Below are 20,342 nucleotides of genomic sequence, written 5' to 3'. Positions count from 1 at the left end.
TTGAATTCCCAGTATAGATTTCCTTTGTGGATGAGAACTGAGAGATCAGATATGGAGTGACAGTTTTGTGAAAAGTGTTCGTCCATGGGTGATAGGGTGGTTTTGTCTTTTTTATCATTTTGCTGGGTGAGTTCATTAGAAAGCATAGTAATTGTCTGGTTTCATCCACATAGTTGTTCGTGGGGCATTTAGTGCACTGGATTGAGGTACACCGCATGTTGTGTGATAGGCATGTGTAGGACCTATGGATCTTGAAAGGTGTGTTATAGGGGGTACTGATCATTGTTGCAGTGGAGAGATATCTGCAGGTTTTGCATCTTTTGTTCTGGCAGGATGTGATGCAACTTTGAGTTGATGTGGCCTGGTCAGTGAGGAGCTTGCTTCTGATGATGAGCTTGCGGGGCGGAGAGGTTGTGTGAAGGGCAGAGAGGGGTTTCCGGGAAAGATTTCTTTCAGGATGGGGTCCCCATCGAGTATGGGTTGTAATTGTTTAATGATACCCTGTATGGGTTCCAGTGTGGGGTGACAAGTGACAACTAAGGATGTGCAGTCAGAGGATTTTTTCCCCCCCTGCACTGAAGCAAGTTCTCTTGGGGTACTTGGGTGGCCCATTCCATGATGAGATCGCCTTTTTTTGGTGAAGCATTCTTGTTTGGTGAAGGCAGTTTTAAGTCTGTTAAGGCGTGTATCCCAGACTTTCTCCTCAGAGCATATTTTGTGGTATCTGAGCATAGATGCCAACTTTTCCTGGCGCCGGTGGGTGCTCGCCCCCAGCCCTGCCCCAACTCTACCCCTGCCCCGCCCCCATTCCAACCCCTTCCCCAAAGTCCCCACCCCAACTCCACCCCCTCCCCGCCCCATTGGACTCCTTCCCCAAATCCCCACCCCGACCTCTTCCTGGAGCGCGCCGTGTTCCCCTCCTCCCCCTCCCTCCCAGCGCTTGCCGCCGCGAAACAGCTGTTTCATGGCGGCAAGCGCTGGGAGCTAGGGGGAGAAGCGGGATGTGGCGCGCTCAGGGGAGGAGGCGGAGGGGAGGTGAGCTGGGGCAGGAGGGCGGGGCAGGGAGCTGCTGGTGGGTGCAGAGCACCCACCAATTTTTCCCCATGGGTGCTCCAACCCCGGAGCCTATGTATCTGATTGCCTGGCTGTAGGTAACAGATGTCTTGGTGTGTTTGGGGCAGTTACTGGATCTGTGAAGGTAGGTGTGGTGATCTGTGGGTTTCTTGCATATAGTTGTTTTTAGGGTTCCATTGTTGAAGCTGATTGTGGTGTTCAGGAAACTGATGCTGGTGCAGGAATGTTTTAGACAGACTTTAATGGATGGGTGGTGATTGAATTTGTCATGGAAATCTATGAGGGAAGTTAGTTGTCTGTCCAGGGGATGAAAATATCATCAATGCGTCTCAGGTATATCTTCTACAACATTTGCATGGCTGCACTGTACCACAGCACTGGTTGTGCATCTAAGTACACACACTGATTGCACTGTGTCCACATCACAGGGCTAGATTATGATCCCTTTACTCACAGTGAAGAGTACCTTTTTCCACCATAGTCGCAAAGAAGTCAAATGGAATACTGGTGGAGTAAGATATTAGTGTGAATAAGGGCATTGCAATCTGGCCCTTTATGATTTGGAAACAAACAACATTTTGTTACAAAAGATTTTCAGTCACTTTTAAGGTAAAAGTCTTTTTTGCTCCCACCCATTGTACCTAAGTACTGCAGTGATTTTTCAGCAGGGTGGAATTTTACAGACAAATTCTACTCAAAAAGGGGTAGGTTAGGGATGGTCTTTGTGTTTAAGTTTTAATTTCCTGGGTTATTAGTTCAGGACAAACCTTCATATTATTTTAACGGGGTGTGTGTGAATTTCTTTTTGATTAATTCAAGACCAAAAAAATGATAAACTGTAACATCTCTGGGCAGTCCAAACATGTCATTTCTACATTAACTAAAACGTGTGTGATTTATCTGATATGTTAGGGTCCCTGATCCATGTTTAGTACTTAGTATTATTTTAGTGATGGAGCTGTCACAATTTATCATGGCATAATTACATATTTTGGCACAGTACTGCATTGTGTGGGCCATATTCTCATCTCCATTCTTCAGGCTAGAAATGAACAGAATGGGCAGAATTTACAGCCATAAGATTCTGGAGAGGGCAGGTGAAGGGGAAATGCAGCTACAAATTTGATCCTCCCTTACACTCAGACTCCCTCAAACTTACTTACTCTACAGATGCTAAAAGGGAAGCTAAACTGTAACCTACACATCAAGAATATGGAAGATGGTGTAAGAAGATACATACATGTTAGAGTATGGTGGAGGCTATGTCAGCTTACATCTTCCAGCTCCTCGACTTGTAAATTACATCAAGCGAGACTCTCTTACACATTGAGGGAGTGGCTATACGTAGCTCTAAGGATGTGTGAGTCTAACATACACATTATCCACATCACTTGGGAGTTTTGCTCCCGTCCCTGCCTTATCAGATCCCCGCCAGTCCCATGTAGGATGTACTCATGAGGATGTACCTCAAAAGTTTCTCTCCGACTTCTGGGGAGTTTTCAATAAAATTTGTTTGGGCTCCCCCCACTATTACATATGAAGGGAGGATATGACTGAAATCAGTCAGTATGCTTATTATTGTATCTTGTCATAGTCTCTGACTAGTAGTTACTTGGCAAACACAGTATTGGTAAATTACAGATGTAGGTCCCTTCCAGTCCTATGATTCTTATAGGAATAAATTATTATTGATCTATAATAGGGCTGTCAAGCGATTAAAAATTAATCTCAATTAATCGCGTTGTTAAACAATCATGGAATACCATTTATTTAAATATTTTTCAATGTTTTCTACATTTTCAAATATATTGATTTCAATTACAACACAGAATACAAAGTGTATAGTGCTCATTTTATATTTATTTCTGATTACAAATATTTGCACTGTAAAAAACAAGAAGAAGTATTTTTCAGTTCACCTCACACAGGTACTGTAGTGCAATCTCTTTATCATGAAAGTTGAATTGAAAATGTAGGATTATGTATAAAAATAACTGCACTGAAAAATAAAATGATGTAAAACTTTAGAGCCTACAAGTCCATCCAGTCCTACTTCAGCCAATCGCTCAGACAACCAAATTTGGTTACAATTTACAGGAGATAATGCTGCCTGCTACTTGTTTACAATGTCACCTGAAAGTGAGAACAGGCGTTTGCATGGCACTGTTGTAGCCAGCGTCACAAGGTATTTACGTGCCAGATGCGCTAAAGATTCATTTGTCCTTTCATGCTTCAACCACTATTCCATAGGACATGTGTCCATGCTGATAATAGGTTCTGCTCGATAACAATCCAAAGCAGAGCAGACCGACGAATGTTCATTTTCATCATCTGAGTCAGATGACACCAACAGAAGGTTGATTTTCTTTTTTGGTGGTTTGGGTTCTATAGTTTCTGCATCGGAGTGTTCCTCTTTTAAGGGTTCTGAAAGCATGCTCACACCTCGTCCCTCTCAGATTTTGGAAGGCACTTCAGATTCTTAAATCCTGGGTCGAGTGCTGTAGCTATTTTTAGAAATCTCACACTGATACCTTCTTTGCATTTTGTTAAATCTGCAGTGAAAGTGTTCTTAAAAGGAACAACATGTGTTGGGTCATCATCCGAGACTGCTATAACATAAAATATATGGCAGAATGCGGGTAAAACAGAGCTGAAGACATATAGTTCTCCCCCAAGGAAGTCAGTCACAAATTTAATTAACACATTATTTTTTAATGAGCGTCATCAGCATGGATGCATGTCCTCTGGAATGGTGGCCAAAGCATGAAGGGGCATACGAATGTTTAGCATATCTGGCACGTAAATACCTTGCAACGCTGGCTACAAAAGTGCCATGAGAATGCCAGTTCTCACTTTCAGGTGACGTTGTAAATAAGAAGCAGGCAGCAGCATACCCACCTGCTGAAGTGAAAAAACAGATTGACAGAGCCAGACGAGTACCCAGAAGTCACCTCCTACAAGACAGGCCCAACAAAGAAAATAACAGAACACCACTAGCTGTCACCTTCAGCCCCCAACTAAAACCTCTCCAGCGCATCATCAGAGATCTACAACCTATCCTGAAAGATGATCCTTTACTCTCACAGATCTTGGGAGACAGACCTGTCCTCGCTTACAGACAACCCCCCGACCTAAAGCAAATACTCACCAGCAACCACACATCACTGAACAAAACCACTAACCCAGGAACCTATCCTTGTAACAAACCCCGATGCCAACTCTGTCCACATATCTATTCCAGTGACATCATCATAGGACCTAATCACATCAGCCATACCATCAGGGGCTCGTTCACCTGCACATCTACCAATGTGATATATGCCATCATGTGCCAGCAATGCCCCTCTGCCATGTACATTGGCCAAACCGGACAGTCTCTACGCAAAAGAATTAATGGACACAAATCTGACATCAGGAATCAAAATACTCAAAAACCAGTGGGAGAACACTTTAACCTGTCTGGTCATTCAGTGACAGACCTGCGGGTGGCTATATTACAACAGAAAAACTTCAAAAACAGACTCCAACGAGAAACTGCTGAGCTAGAATTGATATGCAAACTAGACACAATCAACTCCGGTTTGAATAAGGACTGGGAATGGCTGAGCCATTACAAACATTGAATCTATCTCCCCTTGTAAGTATTCTCACACTTGTTATCTAACTGTCTGTACTGGGCTAGCTTGATTATCACTTCAAAAGTTTGTTTTCTCTTAATTAATTGGCCTCTCAGAGGTGGTAAGACAACTCCCACCTGTTTATGCTCTCTGTATGTGTGTATATATATCTCCTCAATATATGTTCCATTCTATATGCATCCGAAGAAGTGGGCTGTAGTCCACGAAAGCTTATGCTCTAATAAATTTGTTAGTCTCTAAGGTGCCACAAGTCCTCCTGTTCTTCTTTTTGCGGATACAGACTAACACGGCTGCTACTCTGAAAGTAAACAAACTTGTTTGTCTTGGTGATTGGTTGAACAAGAAGTAGGACTGAATGGACTTGTAGGCCCTGAAGTTTTACATTGTTTTGTTTTTGAGTACAGTTATGTAACAAAAAAATCTGCATTTGTAAGTTACACTTTCAGGATAAAGCGATTGCACTACAGTACTTGTATGAGATGAATTGAAAAACACTATTTCTTTTATCATTTTTACAGTGCAAATATTTGTAATAAAAAAGAATAATAGAAAGTGAGCACTGTACACTTTGTATTCTGTGTTGTAATAGAAATCAATATATTTGAAAATACAGAAAACATCCAAAATATTAAATAAATATCAATTGGTATTCTATGGTTTAACAGTGCAATTTATTGTGATTAATTTTTTTAATCACGATTAATTTTTTTTAATTAATCGCACGAGTTAACTGCAATGAACTGACAGCCCTAATCTATAACTAAGGGTATGATTTAGTCATGGGTATTTTTAGTAAAAGTCATGGACAGGTCGGGGCAATAAACAAAAATTCACAGCCCGTGACCTGTCCAAAACATATACTATAAATATCGCTGACTAAATCTTGTGGGGAGGGCAGCTGCTGTAGGGAGCGCCCTGGGACCACTGTTGGGGGTGGCGTCCCGGGGGACCACTGCCAGGAGCTGATGAGCAGTAGCAGCTCCAGCTGCTCCAGGGACTGCTGCTCGGGCGGTCTCCGGGGCCAGCGGCGGGACTGCCAGAGCAGCAGCCGGTGCAGCTGGTCGCAGGGCTGCCCGAGCAACTGGTTGCAGAACTGCTCCAGCAACGGCCAGTGTGGCTGGCCCTGGGGCCATCTGAGTAGCTGGCCCTGGAGCCAGCTGCTTAGGCAGCCCCGGGGTCAATCACACTAGTCAGTGCAGACGTCACAGAGGTCACGGAATCCATGACTTCAGTGACCTCTGTGACAGACACGGAGCCCTCTCTATACATGACTACTATAAGATTAAATGTTCCTTCGCAATGTGCATCCAGCATGTGAGTTTCATAGTGATATTGTTGCCCTGTTGAGTAGCCAGGATGTTACTCATGTTCAGCGATAGAAATGACAGGATTGCTAGTAGGTATTCCATTATATAACAGAAAGTGAGAATACAATCCATGTTACTTTTGTCCTTGAAAATAATCAGATTACTTCTCAGGATTAAATTTTTTAAATGTAGTGCATTCCTATAATCAGTTAGTCTAACACACTGGGCAATATTCTCCAGTCCCTTACACCTTGTGTAGTGATTTATGCCTGTACAAAGGGGAAACAAAATACTATCACATTACAAAGGCAGCATTTTGCCCCACTCTACCCCACAGGTGTAAATGACTACACAAGGGTAAAACAATGGCGTAGCAGACACATCATCTGCGTGTGTTCTACAGCCAATTTACAATAGTAAATATTATTGACTATTTTACCGTGTTTTTAAATGTACACTTCACCAAAAATGATTAGGCTAAATTCAGAACTAGTCTCTTTGAAAAGACTCTTTTTTTAAATGCAGTGTTGTCGTAGCAGTGTCAGCCCCAGGATATTAGAGACACAAGGTGGGTGGGTGAGGTAGTATCTTTTATTGGACCAACTTCTGTTGCTGAGAGGGACAAGCATTTGAGCTACACAGAGCTCTTCTTCAGATCTACGAAAGGTACTCAGAGTTTCACAGCTAAATACAAGACAACAGATAGTTTAGCATAAGTAGTTAGCACCCCTAGTTGTCACCTATCACCCTATATTGGAATTTATATGGTGCATCATGGGGTATTAGGGTGACCAGATGTCCCGATTGTATAGGGACAGTCCAATTTTGGGGTCTTTTTCTTATATAGGCTCCTATTACCCCCCACTCCGTGGCCCGATTTTTCACATTTGCTGTCTGGTCATCCTATGGGGTATCATCAAACAACTACAACCCATACACAATGGGGACCACATCCAGAAAGAAATCTTTCCTGAACCCCTCTCTTCTGACCTTCAAGCAAGCTCCCAAACTCTCCAAGCTCACAATCAGAAGTCCCCCACAGACCAGGACACTGCCAGAACAAGAGACGCAAAACCTGCAGATGTATCCCCACTGCTACAATGATCAATATCTCCCGCAACACATCTTTCAAGATCCATGGGTCCTATCAGAACATGCGGTGTGCCTCATCCAGTGCACTAAATGCCCCAATAACAACTATGTGGGTGAAACCAGACAATCACTGTGCTCTTGAATGAACTCACACAGGAAAATGATAAAAGACAAAAACACCGCATCACCCGAGGGTGACACCTTTTACAAAGTGATCACTCTATATCTGACCTATCAGTCCTCACTCATCCTCAAAGGAAACCTGGACAAAACTTTCAAAAGATGAACCTGGGAGCTTAAATTCATAACTTTGCTCGACATTAAAAATCATGGTCTTAGGGCTTGTCTACACTGGCAACGTTAAAGCGCTACCAGCCCTCTAAAAAAACCACCTCCATGAGGGGTGCAGCTCCCAGCACTGGGGCACTGTCTGCACTGGCGCTTTACAGCGCTGAAACATGCTGCGCTCAGGGGGGTGTTTTTTCACACCCTGAGAGAGAAAGTTGCAGCGCTGTAAAGTGCCAGTGTAGACAAGCTCTTAATAAAGACACTGGATTTATGGCCTATGTGCTAACTACTTAATGCTTAACTATCTGTTTGATCTTGTATTTAGCTGTGACCCACTGAGTACCCTTCCCAGACCTGAGGAAGAGCTCCGTGTAGGTCAAAAGCTTGTCTCTCTCACCAACAGACATTGGTCCAATAAAAAATACTACCGCACTCACCTTATTTTTTTATTTAAATCTCAGCTATCACTTTTTGAGTTCAGCAAACATACAAAATATTTAGAAATTGCTCATTGTTATTTGATTCACGCTCATGTAATTTACAAATGGACAGAGTGATTATTTTGAAATTTTAGTTAGGGGTGGAGAAACTGGGCTGTGGCTGAGACACACTCTGCTCAGTTGAAGTCTAAAGATAATGGTTACAGCATAGTCTGAAATCTCCCCAAATAGGGGTTTGTTTACAAGTGAAACATGACTGACCCTAATCACGTTTATTACTTAGAGAACTAAAATCGAATAGTAACATTTTAGGGTGGTCTGAAGTGGTGTCATTGAAAAAAAAAAAGGTCAAAGAACAGCAAAGTGTCGCGCACAATGTCTAATTATATATAAACCACATCCATGTATTTAGGTAGGTGACCCTGATATTGCAGGTATAATAAATGAAGCTATTTATCAGACCTTATCTCTTCCTCAGCTCAGCGTTACAGTTATGTGATGCATTTTTTACCTGGGCTGGAGCACTGGATGAAAGATGAGTCAAGTCTCCGATTCTGGCAGCAGCTCGGGGATCACTAGAGCTGATCAAAACTGGAGCACTAATGTCCATGGAATGCCTGTTATGCATGGCCTGAGAGGATTTGTGTGTCATACTGAGAGCAGTGAAGGAGTGGCGTTTCTTGGCATTCTTCTTGCCATCAATATGCCGCTGAATGGCACTGACTGCTCCTGTATTGTTTAAAGTAGAGCACTGGGCCAAATTTACTGCCTTGTTGGTGTCAGATGGCAAAGGGACATCACAGCCAGATGCAGCAGCTAAGCATGTCTTGTCCATCTCTATAAGCTGTTTAGCTGATTCGTTGAGCTAAGTGCAGAGAAAAAAAAAAAGAAGAATGGGGAAATTAAAGAACTGTCACATCTAGCCATTGAACCTGCGAGTTCAAATGCTGCACTCATGCCAGCGCTATTAGGACTTCACTTACAGAAGCACCAAAATCCTTCTGAGCGTTTAAAAATAAATAGTGGAAGTCCATAATTCTAATACTCTTGCACCCATATTGAGTGTAATCCCATGGAAATCAATTGGACTATTCGTCGAGTAGCGTACTATTCAACGTGGGTAAGAGTATCAGATGTTGGGCCTAAATGTGGGCTTAAATACACTGCAGGCTTTAGAACTGACCCCAGAGGAGCTCTATTCCTACTTGCTGGACAAACTGTGCACTTGGGAAATTTTGGTTTAAATACTAGTAATCCATAATATGTTTATTTTGCTATTTTGTATTGACTTGTGTACCAGACAAGTCAGTACAATTCAGGCTAAAGAATTCAGTTTCCTGAAAGCAGCTACAAGCTTTCAACTCCCCAAGGCACTAAAGAAGACAGTAGAGTATTTCTATCCATGTCAAGCGATATGAACAGAAGAAAAAAACAAAATAGTAGGGAATATAATTTATACCCACTTTAAGGCCCGTTACACAGCCAAAGCAGGCCAATGGTCTAAAACTGAGCAGCCAGAAATGGAGGAACCCAAAACTACAGCCCACTTTTCAAAACGTAACCAGAAGTAATTTGCCTGAGACTACAGAAGGAGCCATTGTCACAGCTTGGGTTAGAACTCAATACTTCCTGCATTCCCTAGTCCTGTGCAGAGTGCGCTATGCTGGATTCTTTTTGCAGACAATGCCTCTCTCATCTCAAATGCTAGGCCAGCAAAGCCTGGCTAAGTTTAACAAAATTGTTGGTGTTGAATAAAATGATGCGTTTGTTACCCTATGTACCCATGCTGCTGTATCAGTAAATGCTACTAAAGAATTCACTAATATCACTTTGTCTCTGCCCTGCCAATGTCTCCAATATAATATCTCACTTTTCCCAGGGTTATTATAAATATGTGCTCTAGGCTTGTCAGACCAAGAGCATTTCTTCCAAAATCACTCTAATATTTTTTCTTTAAACATAACTAATATTTTTATCTGGGTACAAAATTAAAGCAAAAGCTTTTTCCTATTGTATCATTTCAACGGAGCAGTATCACAGAGGCACCTATTCTCACAAGATGCAGTCAAAGCCTAATAAACAGGAAACATTAAAAATTATTCCAAAGGACTCTCTCCCACAGTTTCAAACTTAGCATACAGTGCACATAGAAGGCAGACATTGGAGAGGAGGCAGCATACCACTAATGTCTATTCTCCACCAACTATTCATGATCAATTTAACAGCTATGGGTGGCCCTGCCCCTAAAAAATGCAGAAAACATGCTATGTGGAAGTCCCATTTCTCTGAGGTTCTTGACTTGCCAGCTAATATAACGCATATAGGAAAGAACCTTTCTGACACAGTTAGAAATTCTTTAGATACACAGAGATGACCATATTCACTGTTCTACAAGGCACATTCTGGAGTAAGAAGCATTTTCTAAGATACTCGTTGCCAACAGTCTGAGCATCCCTCAAGGGGTGCTAACAGCTGGGGGCTAAGGAGATGGTATGACTCAGCCAACAGACCTTTATCTTAAACTAGAATACCACACAATGGGGTTTGCATTTAATGAACAGGATCAATATATGAACGAGGTTAACTAAGGTAAATACCTGCACATCTAGGTTACTAGCACTCTGAGGTTCATCTAAACCAGAGTACACTAAATATTACATGGGATGAATATGAATTTTATTACAGTATTGCTATTAATAAATGCTAATTATTAGGGTGGCACCAAAACAACCCAGTCAAGCTTGAGGCCTCATTATGCTGCACAAACATCCAGAATGACATGATCTCTGCCTTGAAGACCTGACAATCCAAATTTAAAAACAAGACACAGCAAGTGAAGGTAACAGTAAGAGAGAGGGAGGCAAGACAAGAGTAACAGTAACAGGATCATGCAGTTATGTAGCTTTGTTGTGGAACAGCTTGACGGTTCCAAATCATTGTAAGAGAGTTCTAAAATAATAAATGAATAAATAAATAAATCGGGTCAGCATTTTTCCATAGTTCTCATAAGTCTTATGGATGCCTGTCTCCAGTTTACAAAGTCTCATTCCCAAGTAAGAGGTGATAAAACATTAACATCCAGAAAATAAATATAAACGCTTTGTAATTTTTCATCCACTGACAACCTTCACCAGCCAAACAACCACCTCCAATTAGTGATGTACTGCTACTGACAGTGCTGGGAATAGCTGCGGGGAGTAACTGATACCATTCAATTACAAGGCCATTTTACCAGCTGCACTCTTCAATATGGGACCATTACAGGAGCCAGCACTGTGCACTGCACCTGCCAGTTTTTGCCTATAACAGCTGATCCCATTTGAGATTCTTCAAGAATGTCCATTATTTCCCACTTCATCATGTTCTAAATTAGTACAGCCTAATATTTGCCAGCAGGCTCCATGTGGCAATGAAACCAGATGGTTCTTCTCTCTTAAGTAGGTGTTACAGCTCTGCTTACCCAATCAATGGAGACACCCTTACTGAATTATTTAAAAATGTTAAGGAGGGAAGTGGAGGCACTACCACAATTTATGAGATGGATAAGTCTCTTTTCTGCCACCAAACGCGATGAACTATTTTGCTAGTGAGTATCAAATGGGCTAGGAATATCTTCAGAGTTTAATAAAGTGTTTTTTGGACTCTGTGATAGGACCCTGGTTTCACAGCAATGCCCCATATGGAGACAGAAGTGCTCCTGCTTTTACTCTTAACATCAGGACTATGATTCACTATCTAATAACCCATTTGTAAATCCCATTTGTCAATCTTATCAGAAATACAGTAATGGGCAAACACTGTAGAAAAATGATCGGGCTCTGGCATAATAAAGAAATGCTGGAAATATTTTAGAGAAAAAGTGAATCAATATGTTTATAGCTGTAGCATTTTCTTTTATTTTTCTTTCTTTTTTGATGACCAAGTTCCGGAGGCTTATCTTCTAGTGAATCTGGCCCTCGGGTACCAATATATGCCTCATAAAGGCACTATGGATATGGAAGAAAAAGCTGAGCTAGGAGATTGATTCCTTTTTGTAATTGGCTTTTACAACTTATTTTTTAACTTGAATACAAACCTCCCATTAAACACTAAGAATTTAAACATATCATTAATTTCTGTTGTCCTTCAGCTGATCTTTATACAATAACTGTTTTCAGTGTCAACGCTTAATGGAAAGCTCTTTAAGACTTTCCATAATTTGACCCATTGACAGTCTCAGGAACTGGACATTTCTAGAACCTGGTATAACCTACTGCAATTTACTGAATCTTTAATTTCAGAATCTGAATTTTCTAACATCTCTTTGATGTAAAAATAAAGACTTAGGCTATGTCTACATTACGGACCTTACAGTGGCACATCTGTACTGATGCAGCTGCACTGCTGTAAAGTCTCCTGTGTAGCCGCTCTATGCAGGTGGGAGAGAGCTCTCCCACCGGCCTAATTAAGCCACCCCCAACGAGTAGCGGTAGCTATGTCAGCGGGAGAGCACAGCCGACATAGCGCTGTACGCACGAGCGCTTATGCCAACAAAACTTATGTCGCTCAGGGAAGTGGTTTTTTCACACCCCTGAGCAACAAAAGTTTTGCCAACATAAGTGCCAATGTAGACATGGTCTTAGATTGAAATCCTAGCCCCTCTGAAATCAATGGCAAAACACCCATTTACTAAAATGGGGGGCCAGGATTTCACCCCAACTATTTATATAACAAAGTGAGGCATGGGGATATCCCAGAAAACTCATCATATAACCATTATGGACAGGATCAGGGCCGGCTCCAGGCACCAGCTTAACAAGCAGGTGCTTGGGGCGGCCAAGGGAGAGGGGTGGCACCTGCGGCAATTCGGGGGCGGCAGGTCCCTCACTCCCTCTAGGAGCAAAGGACCTGCCGCTGAACTGCTGCTGCCGATCGCGGCTTTCCCCCCCCCCCCCCCCAATTGCCGCCGCCGATCGCGATCGCGGATTTTTTTTTTTTTTTGCTTGGGGCGGCAGAAATGCTGGAGCCGGCCCTGGACAGGATCCAGGTGCCGAGCACTCTGACCCTGATGCAACAGAGTGCTTAAGTACATGCTTAACTTTAGGCATGTGAGTAGTCCTGCAGTTTGGGGGCAGAGTGATCAGAATCTTGCTAGGTGAAGTTCTATAGGAGGCTTGTGACAGGAAGGAAAAGATCCATTGGAGAGGACCATGTAAAGGTTGTGCCATATCATGAAATCTGCTCCTCATGTGAGATTGTCTATAGGGGCTCAGTTAATTGATCTGGGATCACACATGGCTAAGATAATTGTATAACAAGCGTCAGCTTGTAGGGTTACTGGGTCCCCTCCCTATGAGGAAATGCTCACTCTAGTGGTAACTGCACTGATAACTGGGGTTTGGTTTTTCTGGTTTTGTCTGAGAGACAATGATTTTCTCAAAACAAGTTTCCTTCAGGGGCTAGTTCACCTCCACACAACCTTCGCTCTCAAAGGGAACAATGATCAAGCTCCATTTCATTTAAAAATCTGCTGACCTTGGTCTGAGCCTCGTTGCTCAACAATTCACAATATAAGCTGCCATGACTCTGGCATTTAGCTAAAGACAGTCCATCACCAGGTCATACAAAATGAACCAGGTGCTATTTTCCCCCCTCCATTTCTTTATTTGGCTTTTAGATATTCTACTTGAGCCTTTACCACATGGGCTACAAAGGTACAAGCACTAAGCTGGATCATTCAGGACTACCCTGCTGCCAAAATTGTTTTATTAGACTCCGGATAAACTTTACTTTTCTGCAGAACACATTATGATGATTTTCTCTCTCTCTCTCTCACAGACATTTCAATCTCATATGTGCGTGTTAAAAAGGGATTGGGTGCAAATGCTATAAAAATCGAGGTAATACAAGACTGAGCTACATTGTAAGTTGGACCACATACCTATACATGGGAGTAAGAATTCCCCTTATACCTCTCTGTGGCCTAATAGACCTTGGGTCTTGGTGCGCAGGAGTATGCAGGACTATTCGCCCACTTCCTCCCTCCTCAGAGCAGGTGGAATTGACAATAGAGGAAAAATTATATGATGGCAAGCATGGATTGCCAGACTCTGTGTGTGTCATAATCTGCTGCTGGCATAGGCTAATAGCTAATTACTATACTATGGAGCAAGGAGGAAGCAGAAGTGTTGTATCTACACTAGGAACTTTTCCCAATATAGTAATGTTGCTTAAGCGTGTGATTTTTTTTTAAACTATATGTCTATACCAGCAAAAACCCTAGTGTAGATGCAGTTATATCAGCAAAAGAGCTTTTCTGGTTATTTATGTATTTGGTTATAGATTTGCTTTTGAGTGATGTCTAGCTGACCAAAAACACAACTTCTCTGTGGTCCTGATTCAGCAAAACATTTAAGCACACTCTTAAGTCCCATCAATGGGACTAAAGTGCTTTGCTGAATAAGAATAGGATTACTCAAGCATTTCTAGTGAAGCACATGCCTAAGTATTTTGTTGAACTGGAGCCAGTCTGATCTGAGGAGTGGAATTTATGTAAGATCTCCAGAAAAACAATGTTTCATGTTTTCTATGGGCCTTTTGTGGAAACAGTTACCTAATGAAAACATCAGGGATTCTGGTTTGCAAACATAGGTATAAACAATGAAGTCATGTTGAATTCAAGCCCCATTAAAAACAAAGGGGGGAAATCAATGTCTGCTTAATAAAAAAGGATACAATGGTAAGGAAAGAAAAATGTATTCATCGTACTCTGGAGTTAAAAACAAATTAAAACTATTAATAAAGTTTCTTCACAATGTCCCTCTGATAAGATTAGAAATGTTTGTACCCACAGACTGCTAATTTTTATATTTTATAGTTAATAAATATGAAGAAGGTTAAACACACTGCTATTTTATGCCTCTCAGAGACTTTGGTAAATTGTAGCTCCATGGCTGATTTTATGATTAAAAATAAACAGTCTGAATTTATTACAGTGCTTGCAGTTCACAGTAGGTATTTGTAGAAAATATTATTCTCCTAACTCTCAATAAATTTGTTACACTAGGAATGTTACTTATACTCACAAGTGTGGTGATGTGGATCAATGAATGAGAATGTAACTACATAACTACTTCTGCCCTTGCCAGGTTAATAAGAACAACGGCATCTTTAAATGTGTTTTCGACATTCTAATACATGAGAAACTAAAACAAAAATTTAAAATGTTCAAGCAGCTTTTGTTTGTACTCTCCAAGTTTTCAACCATAGGATCCATTCTGCTCCTACTAAAGTGAAATAGCAAAACTCCCATTGATTCAAATGGAAATAAGATAAAATGCATCCTTAATTACTGATGATTTAAAGGTTTGTGGAGTAGTTAATGAAGTTTAAACAGAACAGTTCTGAAGACTTACAAGTGGGTTGATAAAAAGCAAGTATATTGTTAAAGTTATACTAAATACATTTATAATCTCCATGTTTATAGAAAGCCTCCCAATTTAAGAATAGTTTGAATGTGTTGGATGAAAGTTATAAGATCCTTGCAGCAAGTGCCAATTTATATACCCTTCTTTCATACAAGGAGACATTAATGAAGTATAATGTGAAAGAAGAAATTATAATGAAAACCAAAGCATTACTAGATAGTTCTTGGCGTTAATCTCTCTAACAATCCAGTGTTGCAAGTGTCCTAATATATTGCAAGGCAGCGACCAGCAAATGTAGAACAGATTTTTCTGGAAATCGTTTATTCACTATGGAAGAGAAACTCCCACAATCCCCCTTGCCCACTGTGATTCAGAGAAGATTTGTTCCACGCAGAATGAGACTGAAAATGAAAATGACATAGACTGTGCAGGCACACAAAGTGACAATGGGCATTCTGCTAGGGCACACTGGCAACTCTAAACTCCATGCCTCAACAGCTGCGATATAGGGTTCACTCAGATATAAAAGCCTGCTAAAAACATAATCATGCTCTTAGAGGAAGATAAATCCCTAAACATATAGCTATGCAGCAGATTGTCTATATTTCTCTTAACAGGCTTACCTAAATTCTGGGGGGGAAAAATCTCTTTAATACTGTTCCTTGAAACGTAGAAGGTATTTAATAAGCTATTTTCCTGTTTAACAAGATCTTTCTTATTTAGCACCATTGTCATTTCTAAAATATCTAGAGGCTGAAGGAATGTAGTATATTAGAACAATATGTTCTTGAAAGAACGTGTCATCATAATCCTGCAAAATGAAAATAAATGATGCATGCAGCAGGAGTAAACATTAACTCATGGGTGGTGAATTGGGAATATTTTTTTCTTTTCTTTTTTCTCCAACAGTCTTTGGACAGAAAATGATTCATATGGATCTAGGACAAACAAATAGGTTGGGGAATCACATAAAATATATAGTATATTGCAAAGCATAACTCGTTACCTTTTGCAAATGAAATCTAAATGAATGACTATTGCTGAGGAGAAAAGGGAAGAAAAAAAAGAAGACAGGAAATTAAAAATAAAAGAACCCACCAAAAAGAAGTTCAGTTTTCTAATTTTTCCTACTTCTTTCTGGAACAATTCCAGCTTTGCAGCCTTCACCCTTCAAGTATGCTGACTATTCTGTCACTGACATGTCATCTCCAGATGAATGAATCTCAGAACTGCTGCACATCTCCAACATTTCTGAGGATATTTTTCTTCATATCTGTTCACTATGGGCCAGATTTTGCCACTCTTAGTCATGGTGAGTAATATCTTACTTCACAATTGTCCCCATTGAAACCAACGGGAGAGTTAGCAGATTAAGATCCTACACAATGTCAGTAAGGTTGTGGGATAGGGTGTTTACCCCACACAGGTTGCAAAAGAGTAATATGGGCCTCAGAGACCAATTAATCAGACTGGGTGCATCCGGAGGGTGAGCCAGGACTAATTAGAAATAAAGCCCAGCTTGAGGGAGAGCAGGGTTTTGTCTCCCTAAAGGGCTAGGTGATCCCTACTGAGGAAAACCCAGAGGAGAGAAGGTGGGGAAAAACGGTTACCTACCTTTTGTAACTGTTGTTCTTTGAGATGTTTTGCTCATGTCTATTCAGGGCCACCCAGAGGATTCAGGGGGCCTGGGACAAAGCAATTTCGGGGACCCATTCCATAAAAAAAAGTCGCAATACTCTAGTATTTGGAAAATGTAAAAAATAACCAGTAAAATACATTCAAAAATTAATTTTTAATAATTTGAAAATACACAAACTACATTATTTAAAAACATCAAATGCTTTAATGGTATGTATACATTTGCAATTACATAATGGGCTGCCGCTGGGTGCTGGTGGTGGTTGGTGCCAATGGGCTGTCACTGCCTGGGGGTGGCGCTGCTGTTGCCCAGGGCTGGGTGGGGAGCTGGGCTCTGGGTCGGGGGGTGCCCGGCTCACAGGGGCTGGGCTCAGAGCTGGGGGTCAGGGCTGTGGCAGAGGCGGGGGGAGCCTCCGACATTCTCGTGGAGGCCCCTGCGAGGCCCGGGGCAAATTGTCCCACTTGTCCCCCCCTCTGGGCAGCCCTGTGTCCATTTCCCTTAGTGGTATCCGTAAGGCTGGCTCCAACGCTTTCTGGAGCCCCGCACTCATGTGCACCCTCTCAGTTCCTTCTTGCCGTCAACTCCGATGGTGGGGATGGAGGGTTGGTCACGGAATGGACACGAGCAACACATCTCGAAGAACAACAGTATGAAAGGTAGGTAATAATTGTTTCTTCTTTGAGTGCTTGCTCATATCAATTCTATGTTCGGTGACTCACAAGCAGTATCCTTGGAGGTGGGCTTGGAATTCACGGACGTGCAGCTTGCAATACTGCTGTGATAAATGAGAGGGGGATAGCTCCCTTTTGAGGACACCCAGCCAGCCAGTTGGTTATGGAATCCCTCTTGGTGGTTGTTCTCTACTTGCTTTACCTGTAAAGGGTTAACAAGCCCACAGGTAAAAGGAAAGGAGTGGGCATCTGACCAAAAGAGCCAATGGGACAGCTAGAACTTTTTAAAATTGGGGAAAAAATTCCCTTTGTCTGGGTGTTGTGGTTCTCTGGGAAAGAGGGAGCAGTTAAGCTGTGAGACGCTTAAGCCAGATATGAAAAACCATCAGATCATACCTAGAGATTGCTTATTCTGAAACCCCAGATATGTAAGTAAATTAGGGAATGAGATGTGATTAGGGTTATTTCTTTTTATTTCTTATTGGCTTGTGGACTCCTCAGTGCTAACCCCAAATGCTTTTTGTTTTGCTTGTAACCTTTAAGCTGAACTCAAGAAGGGTACTCTTGATGTTTAAATTTTGTAAGTGGTGTTTTTAAATCTAGCAAAAGCCTAAATTCCAGATCTATTTTCTTTTTTGTTGTTTTTAATAAAATTTACCTTTCTGAAGAACAGGATTGGATTTTGTGTCCTAAGAGGTTTGTGCATATGTTGTTAAATTAGCTGGTGGCAACAACTGATTTCCTTTGTTTTTCTTTCTCATCTCTTCCCCAGAGGGGGGTAAAGGGCTTGAGGGTACCCCACAGGAAGGAATTCCCAAATGCACCTTTCTGGTTTCAAAGAGTTTTTTTGCATTTGGGTGGTGGCAGTATCTACCCATCCAAGTTCAGAGAGAAACTGTAACCTTGGGAGTTTAATACAAGCCTGGAGTGGCCAGTATTAATTTTTAGAATCCTTGTGGGCCCCCACCTTCTGCACTCGAAGTGCCAGAGTGGGGAATCAGCCTTGACAACTGCTCTGCCGAAGCTGGCGTCGTCCTGGGCCTGCTGGGTGATGATGTAATGGGACACGAATGGGCACCTGGGCCAGGAAACCTGCTGATGAGGCCTGCACTCTGATGGAATGGGCCGTTACAATGGCCGGTGGAGACACCTTTGCCTGTTCATGACAAAACTTGATGCAAGTGGTTATCCATGAAGATGACTACGTCCAGGTTGTACCTGCTGGGAGCATAGACTGATGCTAGCCACATCTGATGCTACAGAGATCTGAGACATAGTCATGTGTGCCAGACCCCGTAAGTACATGCTGCCATATGGCCAACAGCCTGAGGCAGATCCGGGTGGTTGTGAGAGGGTGTGCTCTTCTGTGGGTAATAAGCTCCGACATGGCCTGGAACTGAGACTCTGGTAGGAAGGCTCTGGCCTAGGTGGAGTCGAGCACTGCGCCTCTATAAACTCCATCCACTGAACCGGGTCCAGAGTTGACTTCTGCTTGTTTATAAGTAGACCCAGGTCTTGCCAGGGGATCTGCAGGTTGAGGCTGCACTGGACCTGGGCTTGTGACCGGCCTCTGACTAGCCAGGTATATCTGAATGCCCTGGGGCCAGAGGTAAGCTGCCACTACCGCCATACATTTCATGAACACTCTTGGTGCAGCAGAAAGGCTGAAGGGTAGCACTGTGAACTGGTAATGGCACTGACCCACTATGAAGTGTAAGAACCTCCTGTGTCCATGGAAAATGGAGATATGGATGTAAGCATCCTTTAAGTCGAGGGTGGCGAACCAGTCTCCCAAATCCAGAGAGGGAATGATGGCGGCCAGGGAGACCATGTGGAACCTCAACTTCTTCAGATATTTGTTGAGGCGACGAAAGTCTAGGATGGGCCTGAGGTCCCCTATGGCCTTCCGGATTAGGAAGTATCAGGAATGGAATCCCTTTTCCCTCTTGTCTTGAGGAACTTCCTTGATGGCTCATACCCATAGGAGGGTTTTCATCTCCTGGGCGAGAAGCTGCTTGTGAGAAGGGTCCCTGAAAAGGGATTGGGGAGGGGAGGAGGAAAACTGCAGGGTGTAGCCAGATGTTATGGTGCTGGGCACCCAGTGGTCCAAGGTAATTCGGGCTCATGCAGAGAGGAACAGGGATAAATGGTCCAGGAAGAGAGGGGAGACTGGATCCTGAACAGAGTCCAGTGTGTTACCCTCAGGGGCACCCTCAAAATTGCTATTCACCACCCTGTTGACAAGCAGGGCCCAAATGAGGGGGCTGAGGAAGACTGGATCAAGTGCCAACACTTAAACCCTCTGCCTTTCCTCCTGTAGGAACTCTGCCGGGAAGGGCCTGAGCACCTGGGGGTGGCTGGTGCAGATGCTGCAGTTTCTGCATAAGACCACATGGAGCAGGTCCGCTCTGAAGTAACCCCTGTGTAGTTTATCTACCCTAAAGCAACTTGAGCTTGTAGCTCAGTAGTTCTATCAGGACTTCTGCTTTCCACCTTCATGTCTTGAGATGGTGCTCGGAAGAAGCCTCCAGGCTCTGCTCTCTCCTGATGCCTACCAGGACTTCACTGAGTGTTGTGGGAGGTGAAGCTCTGAGGATTCCTGCTGACAGACACCTTGGCAGTACTTCTCCTGGATGACACAGGATATGTCTGCACTTGGACATAATTTCCAGCTCAAGGAGACATTATCTTGATCAGAGCTAGCACGGGTAAGCACTAAAAATGGTGTAGCTGCGGAGGTGCATGCAGCGAGAGAGGCTAGCTACTTGAGCATGGACCTAGCATCTC

At 42.6% G+C, this 20,342-nt stretch overlaps 1 protein-coding gene across 3 annotated transcripts in view; it reads right to left on the bottom strand.

Annotated features, from left to right (window-relative positions):
- The window catches only part of SH3RF3 (SH3 domain containing ring finger 3), a 380,292-nt gene that overhangs the window by 81,334 nt on the left and 278,616 nt on the right, over positions 1-20,342 (bottom strand). For 2 of the 3 annotated variants that reach the window (XM_008174317.3, XM_042861406.2), the window contains exon 4: positions 8,351-8,704. The exons of the other annotated variant lie outside the window; for it this stretch is intronic. In XM_008174317.3, the coding sequence (XP_008172539.2) occupies positions 8,351-8,704 (354 nt within the window). The remainder of the gene's footprint in view (positions 1-8,350; positions 8,705-20,342) is intronic. 3 annotated transcript variants of the gene reach the window in all.

The sequence above is a fragment of the Chrysemys picta genome, chromosome 1 (assembly GCF_011386835.1).
Source record: "Chrysemys picta bellii isolate R12L10 chromosome 1, ASM1138683v2, whole genome shotgun sequence".
Taxonomy (NCBI): Eukaryota; Metazoa; Chordata; order Testudines; family Emydidae; genus Chrysemys; species Chrysemys picta.
Note: the sequence above shows the minus strand (reverse complement) of the source record. Positions and strands in the feature narration are given on the sequence as shown.